Source organism: Strix uralensis, chromosome 3 (genome assembly GCF_047716275.1).
Source record: "Strix uralensis isolate ZFMK-TIS-50842 chromosome 3, bStrUra1, whole genome shotgun sequence".
Taxonomy (NCBI): domain Eukaryota; kingdom Metazoa; phylum Chordata; class Aves; order Strigiformes; family Strigidae; genus Strix; species Strix uralensis.
In genome coordinates, this window is record NC_133974.1 from 110,716,486 (window position 1) to 110,742,219 (window position 25,734).

A 25,734-nucleotide genomic window follows, 5' to 3' on the forward strand; every position below is an offset into this window, starting at 1 on the left:
GATAATAATATGCATTTTCTTGTATTAGATTCATGTATCCTGTTTCGGTGCAAGTTAGGTTCATTCAACTGAAGCTCTGAGTCTATAGCTGAAAAAGAAAAACTGTAGATGTGGCTACTATTGAGCCTCCAGTACCATTGATCTGGGAGCACCAGTAATTCAGCGTGCTTTGTTAAAGAAAACAGCAGTGAAGACAGAGATCTTTAGCCAGTAGATCATCTTCTACCCGTGCAGGATCACAGAATGGTTGAGGTTGAAGGGCATCTCTGGAAATCATCTAGTCCAGCCCCCCTGCTCAAAGTAGAGCCAAAGGAGGGTATTTTTACATATTGATAAGATGCTACCTGAGCCTTCTCTTCCCCAGGATAAACAAGCCCAACTCTTTCAACCTCTCCTGGTATGTCAGATGCTCCAGTCCATACTGTCATTATCTAAGGTACTCATCTAACATCTACTTACCGAAGTATCCAAACTATTCCTCCTCGTGTGGCTGTAGAGTTGAGAAATCTTTCTTCTACTGGCAGAATTCATGTGTGAGTTAACTGAAGTGGAATGTTTACTGAGACAGACTTTAGGGCTTCTAGCAGAAGAGGGCCTGCCCCATCCATCCATCCTAGAAAGAGTGTTGTTGCTCAGACAGGTTGCCACATCCACTGCTTTGACCTCAGGCTATAATTTCTGTGAGCCTTTAGCAGATCTTGTGGGGGACTACAGTGTGTTGCATCTCTACTTCCCCACTTTCATAAGTGGACATCATGAAGCTTTATGTAGTGGTATGAGGACTTCAATGGGCCTTTCCCTGGCACCTCATGTTTAAGCTTGGAGGGTTACATTATGCTATAGTGCTCTCTTAAAATGCTGAAGGTTTACATTATGCTGGTGTATCAGTATCGTCAGAGGAATAGAACTGACTTTTTGATTATCAGAGTTTAGTAAAATTGAATTTAGTTTGTTTGTCCACTCAATTGTGTGCGGTTGAACAGAAAGTCCCTCAAGGGAGGAATCTCTGTGTGTGCCAATTCCATCATTTTTTGAGCCAGTTCCATCATTTTCTGTATAATCATTGTTGTCTGAGAACTTAGATGTCTGACTAACAAAAATTATGAGTTCTTGAATTTACATGGCTCACATCAGCAGGTGTGAAATGTAGTACATAGATTCACCATTTCTCTTGTTACAATGAAGCGATGATTTTCATGGGTCATTACTTGCTTGGAAATTAACTTTTTGCATCCACGAAGCGCCTCAGGATACAAACTTGTCCCTGTGAAAGTAGGAGGGGAGAGAAGGTGCCTAAATCTTTTCTTTTCATGAAGTAGAAATTGCAAAACATATAAACACCAGGATAGGAATGCTGGAGTTGCTTGTATTTGGCGTACTCTAAAAGGGGTTTGTTCACATTTGCAAAGCAAAAAGAAAAATCTGGAAGGCTGAAACAGAAAATGACCAACTGCAACCAAAGCATTTGCTGCCTGTTTGCTCTGAATGTGCAATTGGCCTTGGTCTTTTAATTATAATCCACAGAGATGGCTCTGTTCCCTACCCACCCTTGGGCTTCCAGACGCACTGAGTGCTTAGGGCTTGGGCTGCTAATGCTATAATTGAAACAGCTGCTCTGGTCTCTAAGTACTTTATTCATTCACCTTCGAAAATGTTGATGGATCTGTGGTGTGTTCTGGGCCCTTTCTGTAGATGTGAATCTCAAACACAGCCACTTGCTAGATAGAACTAATGATGAGAATTTGCTACAGCTTTTAGTGTGTTGTCTCAGTTTTTAAAAGGAGAAGAAAAAGGGAGGGGGTGAGGGAAAGCTGCTCTTAGGCCATAATGCTCTTTGGAGTAAATTCACTTTACCTACAAGACCAGACATCCTAATTCTCTATTATTCTCAATGACTTAAACTACAAGTGAATGTAAAATGTTACTAGGCCAAAAGGTCATTATTTTTACATTCTGCACTGATTTTTAAATTAGTGCATACAGAGAAGAGCTTCTTGGAATTGTTCTGTAAATGAGCAGAGCGTTCGGAGGGGCCCACACTAATTCATGAAAGCCCCAGGCTACTGGTTGCTCTGCAGCCCCCCATTTCTCTCTTGCCTTGGGACTGCAGTAAAAGGGCTAAATTGCTGTTGTGGTCCTTGTTAAAGCCTTCAAACTTCAGGCAGTCAACAGAAGCGCAAGTATACCCATAGCCTTTCTCGATATACCTTCCTTTGCTCCTTGTTTTTAGCTCATTTCTGAAGTACTGTCCAGAAAAGAGGAGTTTGTTGTCGTGACAGATGAATGCATTTAATCAGTGGACAGTCATCCTAGTGTGGGCTAATGGCAAAGCCAGGATACAGCTGGCAGTGACTAACATGGACCTATTTGGGCTGTGGGGAGACAGTTACTGACTAAAACACAATCACTTGACTGCTCTGATAGAGCTTCAACGTAATGGTGTCTTCATTCCGGCCCATTGCTCAGCTCAACATATCCTACAGACTCAGGCAGCTTTAACCTCTTTGTGACTAGAGTTTGGTATATCCTGAGACAGCTTATCCATACAAAAACAGTTGTGCAGAAGCATATGAACTCTTAATTACCCAAGAGCTGGTTCACCCATAAACAAGCTGAAACTGCATAAAACCTTTGAGATAGGTAGAGGCAAGGTCCGCTGTGGTCCATAGGCTGGTTTTTATTTAACAGTATTGATTGTTCTTGGCAGATATGGAGCCTGAGAGCTTTGTGGTTATGTTTGTTAGGGAAAATTAGAGGTCATTGTGAGACTTTGAGAGTCAATAAATCTAAATTTTGATGAAAAAGGCAAAATCCTACTCTGAAGCAAATACTCAGGCAGCCCATGTGGGAAAGCAATGAGGGAAGAAAGAAAGGGCTGGGAATTTTACTGTGTCTTTCCTGTCAGCCTGCAGCACTTGGATTATGGTTGTATTCTGTTCAGGAGAAGAGGAACAGTGAGGAAACGGTCCTAGAAAATAGTACATTGAAAAATCCTCTTGATGTGGCATGAAACAAATTATTAATGTCAGGAAATGCAGTCTTGGTGTTGCTACCCAGTTTATGCTGCCTGTAGGCAAGCTGACAGTATGTACCCCTGCGTGGATACTTTGCATACCTGCAGCCTTTGCTGTCTGAAGTGCTCAAAGGTTGTTGCTGCATCATATAGCAAAACTCATCCTTGTTCAGAGATTGATTTATATATTCAAAATAGAGTTTAAGTCAGACTCTAGGAATGGTGCCTGGATTAATTTGGCCTTTTTAACTCAGCTGGGTATTGTTAACTTAATTGAGCCTTACAATATCCTCAGGCACCAAGTATACCTTTTTATACCTAAGTTCACAGAAATGTCACAGTATTTCTAAAGTCACACTTGGAATATCATAGCAGGGACCTTTCACCCCGTTTCTGCCTTGTGAGGGAATTGTGGAATGTTTTTTTTTTCCAGTCTTTGTCTAATACAGGTGAGTTTGCAAGTGAGACTTGCTTTTTGAGGCTGAGCTCATGTTTCTGAGCTTTCCAGGATGCTGCAGTGCATGGTCTGCTTCCCAGAATGGTGTCTAAAGGCAAGAGCTATCCTAGCGAATGTTATTGACTTGCAATTACTGATGCCATTTAAAAAAAAAAAAAATTTAAAAAAAGACTACTTGAATTTGAAAAACAATTTCATGTGATACTGAGATGAACAGCATTGGCAGGACTGCTGTGTTTTGGGAATGCATGAAAAGGCCTAGGTATTTTCTTTATCAGTAAACACTAAAGACAGTCATCATGTTTTCATGCTGGTTTAAAATCACTGTTCGAAAACACCTTCAATTTCATTGGCAATATTAACCCAAGGAAATGAGCTTCTTGCTTTAGGTTCCTTTTTATTTGACTGTGAGGAGTCAGTAAATTATACTAGAACATCTTGTGGAGTCTGTTTTCTATGCATGTTCCTTGTCAAGGCTTTTCTTATTTATGCTCAAAGTAAGTGTGTATGCCAAATGTTGAGACTAACAGGCAAATGTATGCTGAGCTAAATAAAACATCTCTGTGCTCCAAGTTCTGGGGAGTTGAGATCCCAGACAATGGCTTAAACTTGTCTTTCCAGGCAGTAGCAGATGTGGTCATCTACTCTTGCCTTTCCTTCTGGATGTTCAATGTGACCTGCTACGATTCTCTTTCTTGGAAATAGCCAGTACTAAATGAAAGAGATTATATCAGTGGTTCAGAAACAGGCTCAACGTGTGGCAGAAGTTAGACTTGACTGTAGGCAGCATTCCTTCTATTTGGACCTACACAGCAGATGTCATTCTCATGTATATTCCAAATGTGGTAAGGTTGTGAGAACATTGTTATCAACTGTGATAGCATTGCTGTGACTGCTGCTATGTTGAAAGCTGTGCAAACCTCACTTTCATGGTGTTTCTCTCTTTGAAGTTGACATTTCATTTGTTATGCGGTACGCTCTGTATGACTTCTGATGTGCCATTTGCTCTGACAAGTAGACACTGGCCTCACAAGTTCCATTTCTTAGAGTGCACTAACCACATGATTGTCTAAGTCACTCTTTTTTTTTTTTAACATCTTTCTTCATTCAGAGTCATACAATTAAAAGGCCCCCTTCCCCAGCAGGGTAACTACTCTTACAGTACCTGCTACGTAAACAATAACGCACACAAACTTTCTGCATTCCAAGCCTCATCTTTCCCCATTCAGATCCTTCCTAATTAGTCATTTCTTTCAAAAGTCTGTTTGAAGGAAGCAAATTAAATTGGAATAGGAAGCCGTTAATCAGGAAATACATCTTTTGTCTTCACCCCTGCAATTTCCTTTCATGCTACCCCTCACATTGCTTATGTATAGACATCTTCTGTATTGTGCAGTTCTATGGGAGACATTTCACTTCTATTTATTTTTCACCCTGTTTTATTTTTATTTACTTATCTATTTTGCACCACGTATGGCACACCCTATGCCTAACGCAATCATATACCTACCTCTGTGTTGCAGTCAGACACTGAATAGCTGAAGTTAGTGGAAAGGTGGCATTTGCTGAGGATTATCTCCCAGCCTTTTTGGTTTCTGGGAATCTCTGAAATCCAGTCGGGCTATTTTTTTCTAACCAGACAGCTTTTTATGGGGTTTGACCTGATGAAGGGGTTTTAGAAGCTTCTTACAGGAGGTTAGGGACTGTCTTGTAGTGAGCGGGAATGCCTGGAGTAGGTGTTCTGTAAACCCTTCTGAACCTTATGATCCAAACAGTCCTTCAACTAGTCCTTAATCTTTCTTTGGATTTATTGATACCTTATTTTGAAGTCTAGGTTATTAAAGCTGCTAGATAATTGTGACATATCCCTAAAGAATACGGAGTTAAGCACAGCTGTTCTTTTAAGTAAAACCTTCCCTCTCATGCACTCTTTCAGCCTTTGAACCTGAAATCTTTCATGGCTTTTATTCCACCATATAGATGGTGAGCAGACACAATATTTGTACTCCCCTTTAGCTGTGTCATGAAAAAACATTGCTGAGTGCTGAGGTAAAAATCCCAGTTTAATTGGTCTCCCAGACATGACTATTGAGAACTCAGTTATTTCAGAATACGTTGCCACTACTCTTCTCTTTGAAAAGTCATCCTGTCTTTCTGAAGCCTTGACTGTACTTGACTGTAATTAAGATTAGATTATTTTTTACTTTCGATATTTAAATAAAAAAATGAAAACCACTCTTTGGCACACCTAAGCAGTGCTGTACATTGGGTTGAGAGGATGGAATTTCCTTCTGATCCTCAAAGACAATTAAGTTACTCCCTGAAGCATGAAATTTAATTACCCTCATCAGAAGCAGCGTGATGCAGTGGATTAGGACATAGGAGTAAGAATCAGGATTTTTTATCTCTGATCCTAGTTCTGCCATCTAGTTATTGACTAAATGAGTCATATAACCTTCTGTGCCTCCTTTTCACCCACCTGAAAAATGAGGTGTTTGATTTCTTTGTGAAGGTGCTGTGAGGTCTGTATAAGCATCTAAAGATGTAATGGTTTGTATGAATGCTAAGTGTTCCTGGGATTGCCTTGGCTTACATGCTGCCAGCAGTTACTGTAATTTGTTTTCATACAGTGAAATCTCATTTTTTGGCAGTGTTAGTTTCATTAAAGGAAGTGTAATCAAGCTCATATGCAAATAGGGAGAGGACTACAGGAGGAGGTGACACTAAAGAGCCATTGTGCATCAGAAAAGTATGCTGCGCTGTTGTTCTTTTCACATCAGCTTTGATGCTACATCTTGGTTATGATTACTAATTGTAGCATCCCAGGAGTGCCTCCAACCATGTATTTCTCAAGAGTTGGAGGAAAGTTCCACCTTGCAAGGTTTAACCGGGGAGCAGAAAGGAAAGTTCAGTGCCAGGTGAACATATTCCTCTGGGCAAGTTGCTTAGCTCTACTGTATTTGCAATTGCAGTAGTCTCTTGCTGGAGTGATTAGTCATGTCATGTCAGTGGGGAGCTCCCATGAAAAACTCAGAACTGTTTATTGGATGTGATGAAGTGGCTAATTAAAATAATTTGTTCTGTTGTTTAAAACAACAACACTTTCTCATGGCTCAGCCCCACTTGGCCAACAGAGCTTTTGAGTAGACAAGTTTCTCAGCATACGTGTAGCTTTAAAGTTACATTTCAGAATGGTCAGTAACAAAAATCATTCTGTAAGTACCTGGGTTACTCTTTCCATAGATATTTTAAAAAGGAAAAGTGAGCTAATAATAACCATGCCATTTAGCAGGTTACATTCCAGTGCAAAGGTGCCAGATTACTGTGTTGGAAAGACGTTTGCCTTCCACCATACAGTGTAATTTCATTGTCTGTCTTTGAATCTCTCTGCAGTTCCTGTGCTTTTTCTTCCAGGGCCTCTGTATTAAATTCCATTAAAAGATTCTCATTTGTAATCACAAGAGTTAGATTTAATTGTGAGGCTGCAATTCTTCAGTTCCTTACCTGATTCAACTCTTTACAGTACTCAAATGTAAGTCTTCAAATTTTCAGAGCAGGGAATTTGCTTTAACAAGGTTAGTAAAGCAAAGTCTGTGGAACAGTGATTTTTCTAAGAGACACTCAGGAAAGAGATACAAAAATATTAATATTTTTAACTCTATGGAAGTTAACAAGAAAATATTTTTTTCTGTAGGTTTTATCTTTTGCCATTTTAATAAATTTTCCCATGTACAGTAGTTGTGGTCTTGTAGCATGCTGTAAATGTAGGAGGAGATTCTACTACCAATGAAACTCTAGTGGCTTAATTGCAAACTTTCATTGTTATCCAAGAATAAATATAACGTAAAAATATCCTTTACTTGTGTCCCACTGAAACCTAAAGCAACTTCTGCCCTATTGCCATATCTCCCTGGTTGAACAATTCTCAGGTGAGTAGCTGTACAAAAGAGCCCAGCATTGCAATCCTAAAAGGAGGGTAGAGTTAACTTCCTTCCCAACACATGTGAGGTGGTATCATTGCAGTCTGGAGCCAAAATCTTGTTAGTCTCCCGTTCTAGGCATGGTAATTACATGCTGTGTCTGACTTATTGGTCAAAACTAGCAGAATTACAGAGCATTTTCTTAGGGGGCATGGTGGTGGTGTTACTAGTTTTGTCTAAAAAGGATTAAAAGAGTAAAAGGAAAGAAAATCATTACAATTATTTAATCTTTTTTATGGCAAAACTTTTGTCAAGCCATCTTCTAAAGGCATTTTGAGAGAACGGCAGGGAAGCATTCTTGAAACCAGTCACAGGGATGTTAAAGGTCTGATCCAATGACACTAATAAAGGTCTTATCTGTATTTAAGTTATCACTAACAGTTACATCTTGCTTATGCAAAAGGCCATAGAAAGGGTAGAAAGACAATTGGCATTAAATCAATAGAGGAAAATGTATACTATTTTTTTTTTCCTCTTACTAAGTAGAATGTTCCGTGAGCAGAAGAGTTTACATTGCAAAGTTTCTGCATTCCACATCAAGAATTGCCTCCTTTAATGCTGAATAATCTCTTGCATTAATATGCAGTAACTTTATTTGTTGCCATCTTAGAAAGTAAATCCTTTTCAAGACTATATCATCATGCATCAAATTCAGGCCCTGATGTCTTTTAAGTAGTTTTAAGAGCAGTAAATTGAAATTAATTTAAAGTTGATAATTAAAAGTAATTACAAGACAGTGTATTGCATTGTTTGAACTAATGAGAAAAGAGTTTACACAGCCTCCTATGGGTCATTTTATTTTTTCGCCTTTTGTCTCTTAGAATTGTATTAGCATCTTCTTGGAAACATTTTCTAATTTTCTGTTTGCTGCAGCCTGAGAAGGTCTAGTCTGGTTCTTTCTTTGTGCACTGCCCATTAATTGCTGAAGCAAAAGGAAGTCTGGAGCAGTATGGAGGCAAGATTCAAAGCTGTTATAAACTCCTGTATAATTATGCAATGGCATGCAGGATTGAGAAAGTTACATTCTTTCACCAGTTCATCTAGAAAAAGGGGAAAATTTTTCGTTTGGACTCCTACTGATAATTTTTAATTCTGCCTTTAACATGGTTTCATTCTCAAAAATCAGCTTCTAATTTTTTCGCTACCTTTAGCGTGCCTCAGGTGGATTTTGATGTGAAATACTCTGATGCAGCTGCTGTTATTGCTATTTAATTTTGTAATTCCCAAAAGTTCGCTGAACCTTTTACCAAAGAGATAAAACGAAATTCTTGCCGAGATACATTGCATTTTCCTCCCAGGCATACCATGATAAGTGTTGGTAACAATAGGAGTATTTCAGATGAGAGAGAGCCTGGACCTGGAGAAATAAAATCACACTGTAACTCAACTTAGGTATGAGGAGTCTGTAAAATTCCACAATTTTTTTCTGTGGTGAGTGGAGATGAGAGAGCAAAACACAGCTTGAATTCAGAAAGCTTTTTTCTTAAGGAGAGGGGATAGTTCAAAGTTTTTGTCTTCCCTCAACCTCCCGTTAATAGCTGCTGGGAGCATGGAAGCTGAATCGTGACCCAGGAGGGGCCATGCAGCTCTTCCTTTCCCACCTCACAGTTAGGTGCATTTAGCCCTCATTTACTATATATAAGGCAATAGGATTTAAGAGTCTGTTCTTTGGTTTTTGCTAATTGTTTCCATTTTGTTTTAATATGTTGAAGACTTTTGCTTTCAAATTGGCCTCTAAATGTGAGAAAGCAGTGGCTTTCTCAGAGCCAGGCTGGAATAGTGTTCTGGGTGAAACAACGTATGCCTAGGCGCTGGTGCAAACCAACAGTGCCCTGTACTGAAGACGTAGGTGGCAACACAGGTGTCAGGCTGGCTGATGGCACGGAATTTAATTCTACCTTCCAGATGTAGATGGATGTCTGGGGAATGGTCACAAAGATGGTTGCTGTACATAGGATGTCAAGACTGAAGTCCCAAAGCTTGCTGGAATCAAGCATTTTGAAACCCCTCTTTAGCAGGATGAAAGAGCACTCGATGAGTAGGTGTGTGTTAATTGGATTCAAAATCATTTATCCATAAAGACAGACAAATGCAGGATGCAAGTGTTTTGGCTTGAGTTTTCACTTGAGAGTTCTAGCACATTTTTTTGAATTCAGTGCCTCTATGAGAGCATCCTGACTTGTACTTGTAATTAATCAGTGCTGGCAGTACCCAGAGGAGCATGCAAAATGGCATCTCAAGCATTAGTGTATTGATTAGAATTAATCAGGAAAGTGTTCCTCCTGAAGCTACATGAACAACTGAAGAGTGTCTAAACTAGAAATATCTCTCAGAAATTAAGTTCCTGTGAAAACTGGATTATGGCTTCTGCAACTGGGTAACTACATGTGAAATAGAAGTGGGGAATCAAAATCTAGTACCTGGCAAACTGAGTCATGGATGGGAGGTTTAAGAAAGGTTAGGTTACAGAGAAGTACTCTGTCTTGTTCAGGATCTAACACATAATCCTTGCAGGGCTGTGCAAGGCCCGAGGTAGTTTCTAGCATGCTTTCGTGTTTAAGGAGTGTGAATGAGAATACAGAAGGTCATTTGAAAATACAGCCCTGGTACTGTGTTCGGGCTCTGTCAGCAGCATTTTCTGTTTTGGAGAAGAGTGATACAGCCTTGTAAAAGAAACTCTGGGTGTTGCCCAAGCTTTCTTTAAGCAACGAATTCTCTCTAGATAATACATCCATGTCTGAACTCATCTGAAGTCTGAAAATATTTCGATCTAGGATTTTGAGCTACTCTGTCACTGAAGACCACGGTGTTATTAGTCTCTGTCTAAATCTAGGTATATTACAGATTCTAGATATCCAACTTCTTTCTTACTGTAACTTCAGTGAAGGTCCTGTTGGGTGGATCTAGCCCGCTATATCGAGACACTGAGCAGCACCTAAACAATACGATGTAGTCTGTTGCTTTACAACCTAAAGGATTAAATTAAGGTGTTAAACTGTGGTCTTTTTTATTGCTTGAGGCAGTATCTAGAGAAATCATCATGGTTATTATGGCCAATGTTGTGGTAAAAATAGGGGTTTATGTTGAAGGCTATGTGGAGATGATAGCTATGTGCACAGTAACTGATGCCTTTGTCCTTGCAGTTGTCAGCTTACCAGTCTGATTCATCACTCTGTAGAGTGCTTGGAGGTTATGCAGAGAATAACAGGAGCAATCTGTTATCTGCTGTAATTTGCTTTTGGGAACTAAGTTTCACAGAATCACAGAATGGTTGAGGTTGGAAGGAACCTCTGAGATTGACTAGTCCAACTTCCCTGCTTGATGCAGGGTAAGCCAGAGCCATATCAGATCAGGTTTTGAGTATCTCCAAGGATGGAGAATTTCTGGGCAACCTGTTGCAGTGTTGAATCACCATTAGAGTAAGCAAGTTTTCTCTTGTGTTTAAATGGAATTTCTTGTCTTTCAATCCAAGCAAAGGTACCTTGTGTTTGCCTGTTGTCCTTTCGCTGGGTACCACTGTCTGATTCCATCTTCCCATAACATATAAACATTGATAAGACCCTTCCTGAGCCTTCTCTTCTCCAGGTTAAACAATCCCAATTTTTTCAGCCTCTTCTTGTATGTCGGATGCTCTAGTCCCTTAATCATCTCTCTGTCTGTTTGCTGAACTCACTTCAGTAAATCCATGTCTTTCCTGTGCTCCAGCTGTGTCTTCCCAGTGCTGAAAAGAAGGGAGCAGTCACCCCTTTGATCCGCTGTTCCCAGGGCAGCCCAGGAAGCTATTGTCCTTCGTTGTCATTGAGGACACATCGCTAGCTTATGTTTAACATTTTGTTCACCAGGATCCGCAAGTCATCTTCTGCACAGCCACTTTCTGTCCTGTGCTGGTGCAGGGGATTGTTTCTCCACAGAGACAGCACTTTGCATTTCCCTTTGTTGAACTTCATGAGGTTCCTGTTGGCCCAAATTTCTAGCCTGTCAAGACTCCTCTCAGTGGCAGCCCAACCATCCTGTGTATCAAACACTCCTCCCAGTTTGACTGGAAACTTACTGATGGTGCAGCCTGTCTCATTATCCAGGTCATTAATGAAGACAGAAAACATTATTGGCCCCACTATTGGCCCCGAGGTATACTGTTAGTGACTGGCCTCCAGCTGGACTTTGTACCACTGATGATAACCCTCTAAGCCTGGTGGTTCAGTCAGTTTTCAGTTTACCTCACTGTCCACTTACATAGTCTGTACTTCCATCACTTTGTCAGTGAGGATGGGATGGGAGACAACATTGAAAACCTTGATAAAGTCAAGATAAACAACAACCGCTGCTCCCCTCATCCACCAAGCTGATCATCTCAGTGTAGAAAGCTATCAGGTTGGTAAGCATGATGTCAGTAAGAAGAGGTTTCACATGTGATATTTCCCCATGTCTCAAAAGATGACTGAAGTAGCTTTTCTGTTACCTTGCTAAAATGCTTTCTAAAATTTTCTAAAATTAGATTCATAACATATAGGCCACTAATAGAAATTTAATAAAGCTACTACTAATTAACATCTAATGCGTATCAGTTATGCTGAAGTAGATCTTGCTGCTGCCAGGCAGCCTGTAGTACAGGATCTGGAAATGAGTATGGGTCTGTTAAATACAGGGTGTTGTATGGAAAAGTCTGGAGATCAGAATCCCTAATCTGCCACAGAATGACAGCAGAATCGTCTCCCATCCAAATTTGCCCACAGGTCTCTCTACTGACCCAGAGGCTATTTTTAGCGTCCCTGATAAATCCACCAGTTAGTGTCATCTTTAGCTCATTTATTTTTGTGTCTCTGAAGAAAGAGGCTGATACTTGGGATTTCTTTTCACATGAATCTTTGAATCTCAGACAACCTATTGTAGGAATTTGTACCACAAAATATGAATATATTTTGTAATGAATCTGGACTTGAGTGAGTCTGCCTTTTCCAGTCTTGCATTGCAGTGATATAAAATACCTGCTCGGCAACAGCTCTGGGAGTTAATAAAGTTTCTGTGGTAAACTATGAGAGGCCTGAGAATTTCAAACTAAAGTTATTGCACCAGTAACTCAGAAAAGCAATTCCTAAAACTCCTGGCACATTTATCCAGAGGGTGAGCAGTAGCACAGAAATGGAAATCATTGTTGAGAGCCACTGTGTACTTGGAATTAAAATCTATCAGTCTTCTGAAGCTGAGGAGAACAATTTTCATGACATACAGATGATTCTGTATTTCATAACCAAAATTAAATCTAAGGTGGTTTTTTACTCTATTTGTAGGGAAATTCGTATCCTCTAATCCCTATAATATGCCTAACTTTAGATAACATCAAAAAAAAAGAATGTACACAGAAACTAGGCATTTAAAATACTATCAATGCTTTATTTAATTTCAGTAAGAACAGATTTATCTATCTGGGGGAAGTGAATGGAAAAGTAGCAAGGATGCCAGCATCCCCTTCTCAGGCAGGAACCTCGATCACAGAAGTCAGAAGAGGAGATGTGGAAATGAAAATAACTGTAAACAAAAAATGAAACTTAGCAGTCTAGTTTCACTCTTCTTGCTGGAAAGAAGGAAGAAGAAACCTAGTAAATCACTAAAAAGCAGCATTTGCTTTTCTGAGTTGCAAGTTGAACTGCATTTAGCTGTTAGCAGGGTCTTTATGCACCCCTTGCTTAGCACTTTCCGTTAGGTCCTTAACATACCTGTTGGCAGCTTCCTTGCCTGATGGGAATTTTGTCCAGTTCAGCAAAGCATAATGACACCGTTGTGTCCCTGATGAGATAAACAGTGTGTTTGTCTCTGGAGCAAAGAAAAGTCTCCTAGCTAGTAGCAGTATAGGGTCTGTGATTTGGGATTGATTCATACATGTAGCAGGCACAAATGATGGTTGGTTGGTGCAGATGTCATACACATATGTTGTTATATTTCCTTTCAGAAGCGTGTCTTAACTTGATAACATCCAAATTTTGGCGTACTTCTGGAGAAAGAGGTTCTTGTTATGGATGCAAGATCAGCTGTGCAGTTTCTTTTGATCAGAACAACTGTTCCAGTGGGTTTACTTTCCCAGAAATGTGTTCTTGTGCACAGCCCATATACACACACAAACCCATACAGCGGGGGGTGATGGAGGTACTTGATGAGGAAAAATTTTTGTAAGAGCAATGAAAAATGTGTTGCCCCTGATGTGTTATGTCAACTAGAAATAGTTACACTCTTCCTCAAAAATGCTTAATATTGGTGTTTGAAAGCAGCTTAAGGAAACACAGCAAGTTTTTCTTCTCATCTTTTAAAACTTGCAGCTGAACTGTAAAGAACATTTCCTAATAGGCTTTATTAGACCCCTCTTGTCTTGTTTGGCTCCAGCTGACCAGTTACAGTATGTTACAAAGAGATCTTTTTTCCTTGGTGCTGCATTTTTCCTTTAACAGAAGAAATGTAAAAAAGTGGATTAGTAGTGACTGAGTGGCTTTACAGACTCTCTTGTCTCTGACAATATTTATGGTTAGCGAGCAGGCACAGAATAAACTGGGGAGAAATGGGTGATGGGCTCTGTATCACTGCTGAAGTAACACACGCCTCTTGGGAAGCCGCCTGTCACAAATGGTGTCAAGAAGTGATTTTACTGGCAGTCTGTGCCAAGGAAAGAAAGGTGAAATGGGCCAGAGTGTGTTATCGTACAAATATTTTATTCCTAGAAGTTTTTCTTACAGATCAGAATTCCAGTATATTGGGGAAAAGACAGATACTTATATTTTTACTGTCTACCTTCAGACATGTCTTGTTGGATACAGAACATTTGAAAGTTAAATCAGATGCTGATGTGTAAGAGTTGAGGGTCTAGGAGTAGTTCTTGTGCTGTCTGACAAGGTGTTTCAGGTGGGGCGGCAGACCCAGTGGATCAGAGGCGAGAAGGTGGATGTCAAAGACAGCCAGGCCTTGATGTCTTCTAGCATCTCAGAATAAATTAAGCCCATACAGACTTTTTGTTCTCATTTACTCTTGGCAAGAAGCAGAGTAAGTTGAAACACTCTTGAAATGTGGATGTTAGTCTCCAGGGCTGCTAATCCAGTTCTTTAGTTTCTTGATTTACTTGGTGGGACTTCTTGTTTGTTTGGGAGGTGGAGGGGGAGGAAGTGCGAGGAGGAGAAACGACATGCTTTAGTTGTAGTGCTTCATGCACATGTAGACATTCCAGCCAGCTACATTAGAAGCAAAGCCTGTTACCTCAATCAGCGACGCAGTGCTGGGAATTAGAGCTATTGTGCAAGCCCTGGAGACTGTCTTATTGCCTGAGTGACTAAGAGACTTTGCCGGTGAGAAGCAGAAGTAGTGATGTTTAAAGGGGGTGTGCATGTGCGCTACAGATTTCTTTACAGCTTGCTTTGCAAAGAAAGTTCAGCTTCTTTTAAACAGCAGGCAGACATCTGAGAAATCCGGGAGCACAGAAGTGTGACAGAAGAGAGCAATAAGTTACTATTTATCTGGGTTTTTCACATCTTAGCTGGATGGAAATCTTGGTGCTTAGAAGCTTGCTTTTGCAAAACCGGTGTGAGGGAAAGGCCCTGACCATGGAGCACTGTGAGGGGAGTGAGGGCCACATGTGGACCTGCTGCTTTGGGGGATTTAGTCCTTGTAAAATAGCCTTTCTTACCACTCCTCTTTGTTCTTTCCTCTTGCTGTATGATGAGACCAGATGGGTGTTGCTTCAAAGGAGAGTTGGACATCTAGAGAAACCATTTCGGATCTCACTGGAGTATGTTGTTAATGGGAGCAAGAGTGTAGCAGCGGTGGATTCCTTTGCAATGAAGAACTGCAGTACAGGTAATGTAGAGTATTTTATTGCTTCTAGCTCATAGTGTTTTGATGCCTTTTTGGAGAGGAGCATGAAGTCTGGCTGTTAAGGACCTTCACAGAATTAGAGCTTCTTGTCAGATCATTTAAATTAAAAATATAGGGTGCCTTCCAGGGAAGAGTTTTTTTTAATGCTGCCTTAGAAGTTTTTAACTTCTTCAAGGAAATAAGATGGGTTTTTTTTCGCTTTAGAAAGAATTTCTAGGAAAATTTCATTTGGGGAGAACCAAAGTAGAATTCATCCTGGCTTGCCAGATGACTATCCTGACAACTTCACTTTCTGCAGTGGAAGTAGAACAGATGAGTGGTTCCTAGACAGATAACTTGCAACCCATCTCTTTGATGTTCCTGGTAACAAATTTCAGGGTTGTTTTTTTAAACAACTGTGGAAAACTTGATTCTAGTAAAATATGCCTTTCTTTGGCAATGTTCCAAAGCAGTTATTGCTGAGTAACCCCTAACAGCTCGATGTAGTGTGTGGAATTTTAGTAATGGGCAACATTAATGAGGGTTACTTTTGTAAATACAAGCTCCATTATCAGTTGAAGTATGTAAATTTAGTGCTTCATGCCAGAAGCAGCTGCATTTTAGTTCTACCAGCTTTATGAAGCTTGTGAATCATACTGAAATCTTTAAGTGACATGTCAGGGAAGAGTATTATTACTTGTAGCACCTAACACATCACCTTTTGTCCATTTTATTTATTTGGAATACTGCATGTCCTTCTTTTCAACCTGTCTAGGACAGGGGAATCTGCTGGCGAATATACATTATTTTGGTTATTTACGTTGCTGTCCACAAAGGCCAGTTGTATTAAGGGGTTTATTGCACTGTCCGTACATAAAGGTGATCTCTAAGCTCCAACAAGGAACAGCCTGACATTGTGCTGAAAGCGCAAGGCATGTTCAGACGTTCCTGCACCTGTTGTTCTGCTGCTCACGTATGGAACGCATCTTGGTATCTCTCTAAAGCTGAAAATAAAGTATTTCAACTCCCCCTCAAAAAAAGTGAATGGGATAGAGTCATTCAAATCCACAGCGCTTTGAGAATTCATTGCAACAAATTTTATGACAGACTACGGGAGATATTCAGCTCCCATGAAGGTACATGGATTCTTCTCTTGGGAGCACTTGAAGGAGAGCGGTACATGACGGTCAGTCAGCTGAGTCAAAGCATAAAGTTGGCTGAGTGAGCTCATACCAGTATTGGGCATTGTGCTGCAGATGACAGATGTCAGTTGCTGAGGCTATTAAGATATATTGTGGGCAAAAGGAGGAAAAAATCTCCCATTTTGTCTACACATTTGTAGCAATTGCGTACTCCCCTGCTCTGCTTACAGGACACGGTGCATGAATAATACCCCCAGGGAATAAAACCACTTTTTCTTTTTTCGGTTGGTTGAAACTGCTAAGCCTTTTGCACACAGCTGACGATGTGGTACTGTGTCCTTTTACGAGAAAGAAGGTGGTGATGAGCAGCTGAGGGTGGCACCTTAGGCTTGGAGAAAATAGGGAAAGCAATAAGAAAAGATTAATCTAAATTAATTTTTCTGCAGCTGGTAGAAGCCTTTGGGCAGCTTAGCTACTTGGATACTTAATGTCACTGACGCACCTAAAACATGGGTGAATTGGGGAAAGAAACACCTGAGAAGCAGTAACAAGCCTTCAGCCTAGTTTTTCTAAGCCTTTTGAAGACCATATACACAATTTAGAAATAAATTAAGGCACATAGACAGTCTTAGGAAATTATGCTACCATTTCCATAGGTGAATACAGGCTTGGATCTAAATTAGATGCCAACAGGGGCTTGAAGAATATGGAAGTCTGAGGTTGGAATTTGCTTTTGAGCACTGGGAATTCCATTTTTTGAGTTCTTTCGTCGTGGAAAAGATAGGGTTTTTATTGCATTTGAACTGAAAAAATGACAGACTCTTTGGGATTGAATGGGGAATTAAAATTCAAAAAAAAAATCAGATACTGATAAAATTCTTAATTTTTTTTAATTCTAAATTTAAAAATTCTAGATTCATATCCCATCTAATTAAAAATTGAGTGGAAACATAACTCTGTCATGCCATATCTTAATTGTGCTTCACATTTCCCCTTCTTCATCCAACAGTGCAGCAGATTAGAAAATCAAAGTGATTTGTCATTTGAGCATCTTCACATTTCCCAATTCTCATCATATAATCAGTCTTGATTGGGTTAGTTTGATAGGAGAAAAGCTCTTACAGATTGAGATGTTTCATTTGGTTTTGGTTTTTTGGGTTTGTTTTCTTGGCGGGGGTGGGGGTGTGTGTTTTTTATAAATGCTCAGGATAGGCCAAAACTGTATTTGGTACAAATAGATTGCTGTAGTTAATTACCACTGTTCTTCTCATGCACTTCATCCTCTAGCTTTAATTCTTTAAGGGCTTTTTAGCACTTGACATGTGCTAAGTGCTGCTTTTTTTTTTTTTTTTTCAGAAAGTTTTCCTGAACCATAGGATTAGATTCTGATCAGAAAGCCGCTACAGTGAATAGAAAGGCTGGCCTTCTATAGGTTTTGGATCAGGACAGTTAACAGGTGGCATTGCCTGTTATCCTACAGCCAATTGACTTTCAATTACTGTCATCAATGTGAAGCAGATTGTGTTTGTCAGTGTGTAAAACCTAAACTATTGATTGCCTAATTTTCTTTTTTACAACTTACTATTTAAATAAATGCAGTATCCAAAGCAAAAAATAATTACAAATTACAGAGAAGTAATATATTAATTTAATAATGTCAGTTAAGAATTTGTTCCTTCTACGAGTAAAGTAATTGGTACAGTGGCATTTTATAGTTGATGGTAATTTCTAGTAATAAAAATAGAGTTAATTTCCTAAGTAATGTATTGACTTATTAATGATATTTAATGGGTTTCTTAGTGATTTTTTTATTGCAGTTGTAAATTAATTAATTTGCTAACTTATTTCCAAAAGTCTTAATTAAAGTACTTAATAGTAAGCACAAGTAAATGACAAGATATTGTTTTACTTAGCAATGTTCGATTTACCAATTCTAAGAAACTTTTTAAGTAAGGGGTGTGGAGATCAAATGCTTCTAAAACCTGTTAAAGGTTTAATGATGCTCCAAGACTGTTAAAAGCAGTTATTTCAGACACTCAGCCTGTCCAAGAGGAAGCACTTAGCTTTCAAGTTTTCAAGCTCAGTAAGCAACATAAAAAACATTTATTTTGGAGAGGGAAAAGGCTGCGTGTTGTTGATTAACTTAATGCTTCTGACCACTCAGCATTAGCTTTTTTCACAGGTACTGAAAGTACATAGAAATACACTCATTACCTTCAGAGCTGGTAAGAAGTTAGTTCTGTAATGATTTTATGATTATAATACATACTCAAATTTCTGAATGTTGAAGTTAAGGCTGTACTAAAAGCAAAATCCTTGACCAAAAGCAGAGGACCTCTCAGGAAAGAAAAAATTTTGAAGACGTGAAGGCGATTTTACTGGGAAAAGAGATAGTGAGGGAGGAGTAAGAATATGGACTTGCAACATGTATGAAGAAATATGAGCAAGTGCCAGATAGAATTTTTCATGATTCTGTTTGATAAATAGTCTAACAACAGATTTATGAATCAACTGCAGGAAATCAATAAGGGCTTTCTCCAAACAGGATTACTTACGTATCTGAATCATTACTAAAATGATGGTTTTGTGTATTCAGACAAAACCTGAATATGTATCATTTCAGTTTTCTCACGTATGCTCACTTTCTGCAGTTTGTCTTATAAATTAATTTGCTGACAGGATGTTGTGGTTAACTGAACTTAATGAAATACCAGTGAGCCCCTTTTCAAAATGAGTTCTTGAGGCTTCCTACTGGAAAATTGCCTAGAGAAGTTAACCTCTTCAAAATCGAGAACTGAAGTAATATCAATGTATCCAATAGAATCGTAGAACAGCCCAGGTTGGAAGGGACCTCAGAAGATGATCTGGTCCAACCTCTCGTGGGAAAGGGAGCCTAAGTGAGATTATCTAGCACTCTGACCACCTACATCTTGAAAACCTTCAGTGATGGGGACTCCACCACGTCCCTGGGGAGGTGGTTCCAGTGATTGTTTCTTCTCACTGTAAAAAATTTAAACAGGGGTTTCTAATTGAAGTCCCACATGACACACAGCTAATTTAGATGTTAATAATTAATCAAAAATTTTGTATAACTTCTAAGTAAATTTCACTTGAGTAAAATTGCAAGATATTTACAGAACATCTATGAAGCAACTAACTTAATTGTGTCAATATTTTTTTTAATTAATTATCTGCTTAGTTGTAATTATGGGATAGTGGAGAGAAGTGGAACCAGCCATGTCCTCTTATATGGTTTGGAGGTCCACCACTGCCCAGAAATTCAAGGGAACAGGTGAACAGAACAATGAGCACAGTCAGTATTGTGCCGTTGTTATAAATCTGAAAAATATACATGATTTAAAGAAAAAAAAAAAAGTCTTGAATTTCAGAAGTACTTGTTTCTATTTGAGGTTTAGGACCAACATTTACCATAATACTTACTTGGCGTATCCAGGTCATCTTCGTGTAAAGGAAGCTGGAGCGTTTCCTTTGGCATTAATGCCATGGTTAAGGAACTTACCAAGCCAGAGGATAGATCTAGAGTTAATTCAAGTCAATGGGAATTATTCAGTATGTTTGGATTAAGTTCTGAGTATCCTTCATTTAAAAAAAAATAAAATCAGTGAGATTAGCTGCATTTTCCTTGGAGTGGCCTATGCCATTTATACAGTTGCATTGAGCTGGTTTTCCCGTGGATCTAATTTCACTAAGTAGACATTTGGAAAGGCCTTACTATTTTAAGAATATTTGCCTCCAGATGCTTTGGCAACCACCTTTCTCCCCATCTACTTCTGCTCCCCCATGAGCTACAGCTGGTTATTCTGACTTCAGGTAGTGTGCCAAAAACTCTCTCTAACCTGCTAGTGTGTTAATCCTGTAGGGATCTTGTGTTGGAGACAAAACCACTTTACAGATGAGTGTGGTGGCTGTAGTGAAGTGAAATCCTTTTAAGGTAATTCCAAAGTGAAAATTATTTCACTTGTGGTTTGTGCCCATTTAAGTAAAATAAATTTAATGCACTTGTTATGGGGCTTATCTTTGTTTTCATTTTTCATTTTCATCTTTTTAAAATTAAGTTGTAGTAATGCTAGGAATAAAAAATTAAGCAAATTTAGCCTTAATATTGCCTCTAGGAAAGGCATAGTAACTCAATTAGTGGTAGAGTAGCTTCTCACAGTAATGAATTAGTGATTATGCATTTCTGTTGCTGACTGCGAGCACCTACTTCTTGCGGAGCCAAATTTAGACAGTGATGGTTATGCTAAATAATTTAATCTATTTAGAGCACTAGTGTACTCACCAAATGCGGGGGGGGGGGGACGCTCAGGAAATGAACCTGAATATCTAGAGCATTTGGTTGTCATAAGTCAGTCATGCCAGTATGTTGCTGAATGGAACCTAGTGTTCTGTTGGTTTATTTAGTAATCAACTGATGATATATTTGGTTTTTTAAGAAATGAGGAGGGAGGTACAAAGAAATGTTTTAAATGGTGCAATAATGCTCGTAAAACTGGTCTTTAAAATTGATGCGTTCATCCAGAAGGTGGAAAGACTGGAGTCTACCACAGCAGGAATGAATGTAGGTGTTTCTTTGGCAAAGTTACTGTCTTACCAGAGTGGGCAGGTTCATCTACTCTAATTCAAAAAACGTCAGGTGATTTGTGTTAAGAAGCCATTGAGAATTGGGAAATTTCAGCCTTTAAAATTCAAAGCTTTAATAATCAAAAGAGAAGGGCCTGCTCATAAGAGGTACTGAAAACTGCTTGAGAGACAATGTTCCCCTGCAAATGTTGGCAGTTGTGGGTCTTAAGTACTTTTTAACACCTTGAAGAATTGGCCAATACATTATCTTTTTAATGCTGTATATGATTTTTATCCTGACCTTCTCCCTTAATTAAGGCTTATTTCAACAGGGGAGCCATTGATTCAGTGAAAGAAAATGAACTCTGTAATCTGCTTTCCCCAAATTGAACTTATTTTTATTACTATTAATTGCTGCCACTTAGTTCTTGTGATGTTTTAACTGCTTTGATTTATTGAAACAATCATAGAATTCACTATTATCACTTGAGAAATGGGGAGGACAATGATGATTTATGGATGACCCAATGATTTTAAACCAGTATTACTCCAGATTCAAAGATTTATGCAAGCTGATTCCATTGTGTACGTGGATGACAGTCTATCTCTCTGTTTTTCTCTCCATAATAAACCCCCACATTTCTGAAAGACTGCTAGCCTGTAACAGAGGGCATGCAGAACCTTGTTTTTGCTAAAACATAGTCAGGGATAGTGTTGCTCTGAGTTTTGTTTTATATAGATCCATGAAGTTCCCTGTTAGCTGTAGGAAAGGTTTTTTGATTTAAACAGGACTGGTTTGAAGATGTGAAGACCTGGCTATGCAACTTGATTCATGTTTGTGAAGAATTACAGTGGTTTCTGAGAAGAGGTGAGAGACAGCAGGAAAGCTTAGAAAGTCAGAACAGAGGAGGGAGATGATCAAGCAAAAAGGGTAGGAGTCAGACTGCGTGAGCAAAAGAATAAATGAGAGAGGGAGAGATGAGAAAAGGAGAGATGGCGATAGACCAGTAACACTGAAAACAAATGACAGGATATCACACAGGAATAATTGGTCTAGATAGTGGAAATGATTAAAGAGTTTGACCAGTTAGAAAGTGATTGGAATAAACATTTACAATCCAATTAATTAACTAAAGCAATCAAACTTAATCAGATAGCCAGTCAGTCAACCAGACTGAACTAACTAGATGGACAATCTGTTGAACCAGCAAAGAAACCCAGTGAGACTGAGGGAAATTCAGTGGATTGTGAAAATTAAATGAAATGCAAAAGGAATAATCAATTAACATTTAAAATTACCAAATGCAAAGATAAATAGGTGGGATGTTCAGGTGAAAGATAATCCCTTTTTCTGGCATGTCTCACCAGAGCCTAATGGGCATTGATGAGCAAAATAATTTTTGGAGGATGAAGAACAAGAATGAGGAGAAGATGGGACAAGGAGAGATTTTCTCTGTGTGCTTCCAAGTTGTAGAACACAAAATAATGTCAGCAGCAAGAACCTTATTTTTTTAAAAGCCTGCATAAGTGTCATATATACCAACGCTGGATTCTGAGGTACCACTGCACCGTAATGGTACAATGCATACAAGATTGAGAAAAAGTATAATTCTTCCTCTTTCTTTAACACAGTAAAGAGTTCTTTATATTTGGCTCAGGGCACTTCTATACTTCAGGGCTTATCTTCTGAAGTATTCAAGTTCATCTTGTTTTCTGTGTCTGAGAGGTCTCATTGCAAATCTGCCCCAGTCTTGCTGTAAGACCTTGTCCAGCTCTTCCCTTTTTTTGTCCAAAACCTTCCTCTTTCTGCCTCAGGGAGCTGTGCTTGCTTTGTCCTGCTGTTCTGTTTCTGCATGGTCTACTGCAGCTAGCTTTCTTAGCAAACCAATTGCTGCACCAAGCTACAGACATTGTTTAATAATTCTGCACTTTATCTAGTATGGGAGAGGTGTGGCACGTTGGTGCCAGCAGTGATGGATACAGTGAATTAGACACTCTGCAATAGAACAACTGAAACCAAAAAGCCTTGACCTTGTAATTCCAAAACAAATCCATAATACATAAATAGAAATGCCAACTGACTAAACCTGATGCATCGATTTTTCCCTGAAAAATTTAAGAATCTGTAATGAGGGACCAAAGTTTTGTGAAAAGGAGTGCGTGCCCTTTCAACAAATGAGACTCTTGATGCTGTATTTGGAAACTCACAACCAGTACCTGCACATCAGAATCTCAGTCAGGATCATTAAACCTGTATGTTGCGATTCTTTTACTTTGAAGTAATGAAAAATGTGGGGAAAGAGAGGAAGTTTCAAAAGCTGCCAAGTGACTTAGGAGCACAAATTAATGGGAACCATGCTCCTTAGTCCCCCAGGAGTTTTCAAAAATGCCATCATTACTGAAATGCACTGAGGCATGCCTTCCACCTGTGAGGATGAGAAAGGACAGACCGTGCACTGTGCTTCGATGGAGGCAGTTTTACGGAGTACCTCCATAAATGAGGCATACAGGGCTTTTATGAATTGAGCCTTTGAAAGCCCTGCTAGTAAGGCATATTGATCCAGAAGTCACACACGGGTGGCAAGATCTTAAATTACCAACCAGGTTTTATTACATGAAAGAAATTTTAAGAATACTTTTTCCCCCCCTTCTTTAAATGATTGCTAGCTGAAATGCTGAAGTTTTGTACAACTAGGAGGTTGCAAGCACTTAAATGAGTCAGCTGGACTCTGGGTCCAGTTCCAGGTTGAAGTGTATTGTTCATGGGGCATGACTGATGGGGTATCAGCAAATTGGTAAGCAAAATAAGAAGTTTGGAAATATTTTTTAGATCTACAAGGACATACGATTTAGTCAACTCTTACAGAGAGATTTTATCGTGTTCCAAAAATAGTATCAATGGTGGATTTCTCATTTGATGTGAATAGACATGAACAAAGCAACTATTTTAATACTTAAAAACTTTGAAGGGTTGAGGGGCAATCTGTCTGGTTCTGTGAGATGATGGGTTGTGGCATACTGGGATCTAAGCTGTTTTGGTTGATTTGTGTGAGCCTCAATCTAGAGTAAATGATTTTGTGGAGACTACAGCAGTGAATATTCCATCCACTTAAGCCTAAATTATGCACCGGATTTTTAAGACGTCATTTAGAGCTGCAAGCAACAGCTGCATAAATCCAGCATCATGTTATATAGTACAAAAAAAGATTAATATGAAAAGGATGAGATTTCCATATTTCTGTAATATTATCAGTGTTGCTATTGATTTATAGAAAGTCACTGTTGACTCTTTAAGCACCTCATGGAATAACAGTGTACGTACATGTGTTTATGAACATATGTTAATGAAACCATAACAGAAAGAAAGCAATCACTCTAAGATCAGAAACACTAAGTGTAAAGTTTTGGCAACAGTATTAACTCATCAGGCACTTTTATTGTATACATCAGTAACAAAATAGTAGTAAAGTGAATCACCTGTCTACAAAAATTGCCGAGTGGCTTAGACAGCAAAGTAACGGAAGTATTTACTGCATGCAAGCTATTTCCCAAAGTAAAGGAAGTAACTATGAAGTTACTTGGGTGGAGCTTCTGCTAGTGAAAGTTGTAAAGCACATTGCGCGTTAACCCTATTAATTGTTGGAGCTTCCACTGTGTGCATCAGCTGAAGATCTGTCCCTATATATTTATCAAAGCTTTTGAAAAAGGAGGAGCCTAACAAGAGGTTTGATAGGAACATCACGAATTTGGACCGGTTTCTTTGTCATTGCTGGGCTCTTCATAGCCAACAGAAGAGTTTGGTTTGGAAAAAAGAAGAGTTAGGTTTCAGTTACAGCTGTTCATTTTATTGTCAGTAAAGGAGAATGGAGCTGACGCTTAGTGCTTGCAATGATACATATTGCTATAAAGTTACATTGATTTTTTTTAAAAAATGAATTGCAAAATACATTTTGTACAAAGTATATTTTCTAAAAATATAACTTACAACTGATTAAGACAAATGAGAAATGCAAAATAACCTTTTCTATCGTATGTTGGAAGAAAGTTCTACTCCAAGAGATGTTTGACTTGCTCATCTTTGCACAAGTGCTTTGTGGTGGTCTTCCATGCTTGCAGTGTTTTCTGTTTTCTTCTAATTTCATCTTTGGAGCACCTCCAACTTCCTCTGCTCCCAAGTGAAATCAGGCAATTTCACTCATTTGAACAAGACTATTCCTCCTCTTTCCCTGTAGTCATAAAACATTCCTGCCTATCTAATCTCATCACAAAACCTTTAGGGCAATTATTACTCCATTATAAGTTTATATTGTAGCAAGTAGTCTTCATCTTAATTGTTGATTTGTAGAATGTGGGCTAATTTGTGACTTCATGTAGCTCCCTTTAAATTATAATAAATGTTGCTTCTTCTGTTACTAGCAGTACCAGACATCAACAGTGTCTGTAATGCATTACAGTTGTCTTTTTCAAGTATAATAACAGTCAGAGCATTCTCTGGTTCATGTTAATTTTTGACTTTTCAAGTAAACAGTGCATTCTTCTCCTGGACAATTAGGGTAATTGCCAAAATGAAACCAAAGTGTCATGACCCAACAGGATGCCACCAAATAGAAGTCAGTCGTGCAAAATTACTCTTCCTATGCTACAAGCCCACAGTGATACTGTTCTGTAAATACTACAGAGAAGTTTATTACTGTTTCCATTTATTCATATTGCTATACCATCTCAGAGCAG

General features: G+C 38.9%; 1 protein-coding gene across 1 annotated transcript in view; it reads left to right on the top strand.

The window, feature by feature from the left end:
• ALK (ALK receptor tyrosine kinase) overlaps nucleotides 1-25,734 on the top strand; it is a 320,324-nt gene that overhangs the window by 194,011 nt on the left and 100,579 nt on the right. Inside the window, exon 5 of the mRNA XM_074863896.1 lies at nucleotides 15,156-15,283. Within this exon, the coding sequence (XP_074719997.1) occupies nucleotides 15,156-15,283 (128 nt within the window). The remainder of the gene's footprint in view (nucleotides 1-15,155; nucleotides 15,284-25,734) is intronic.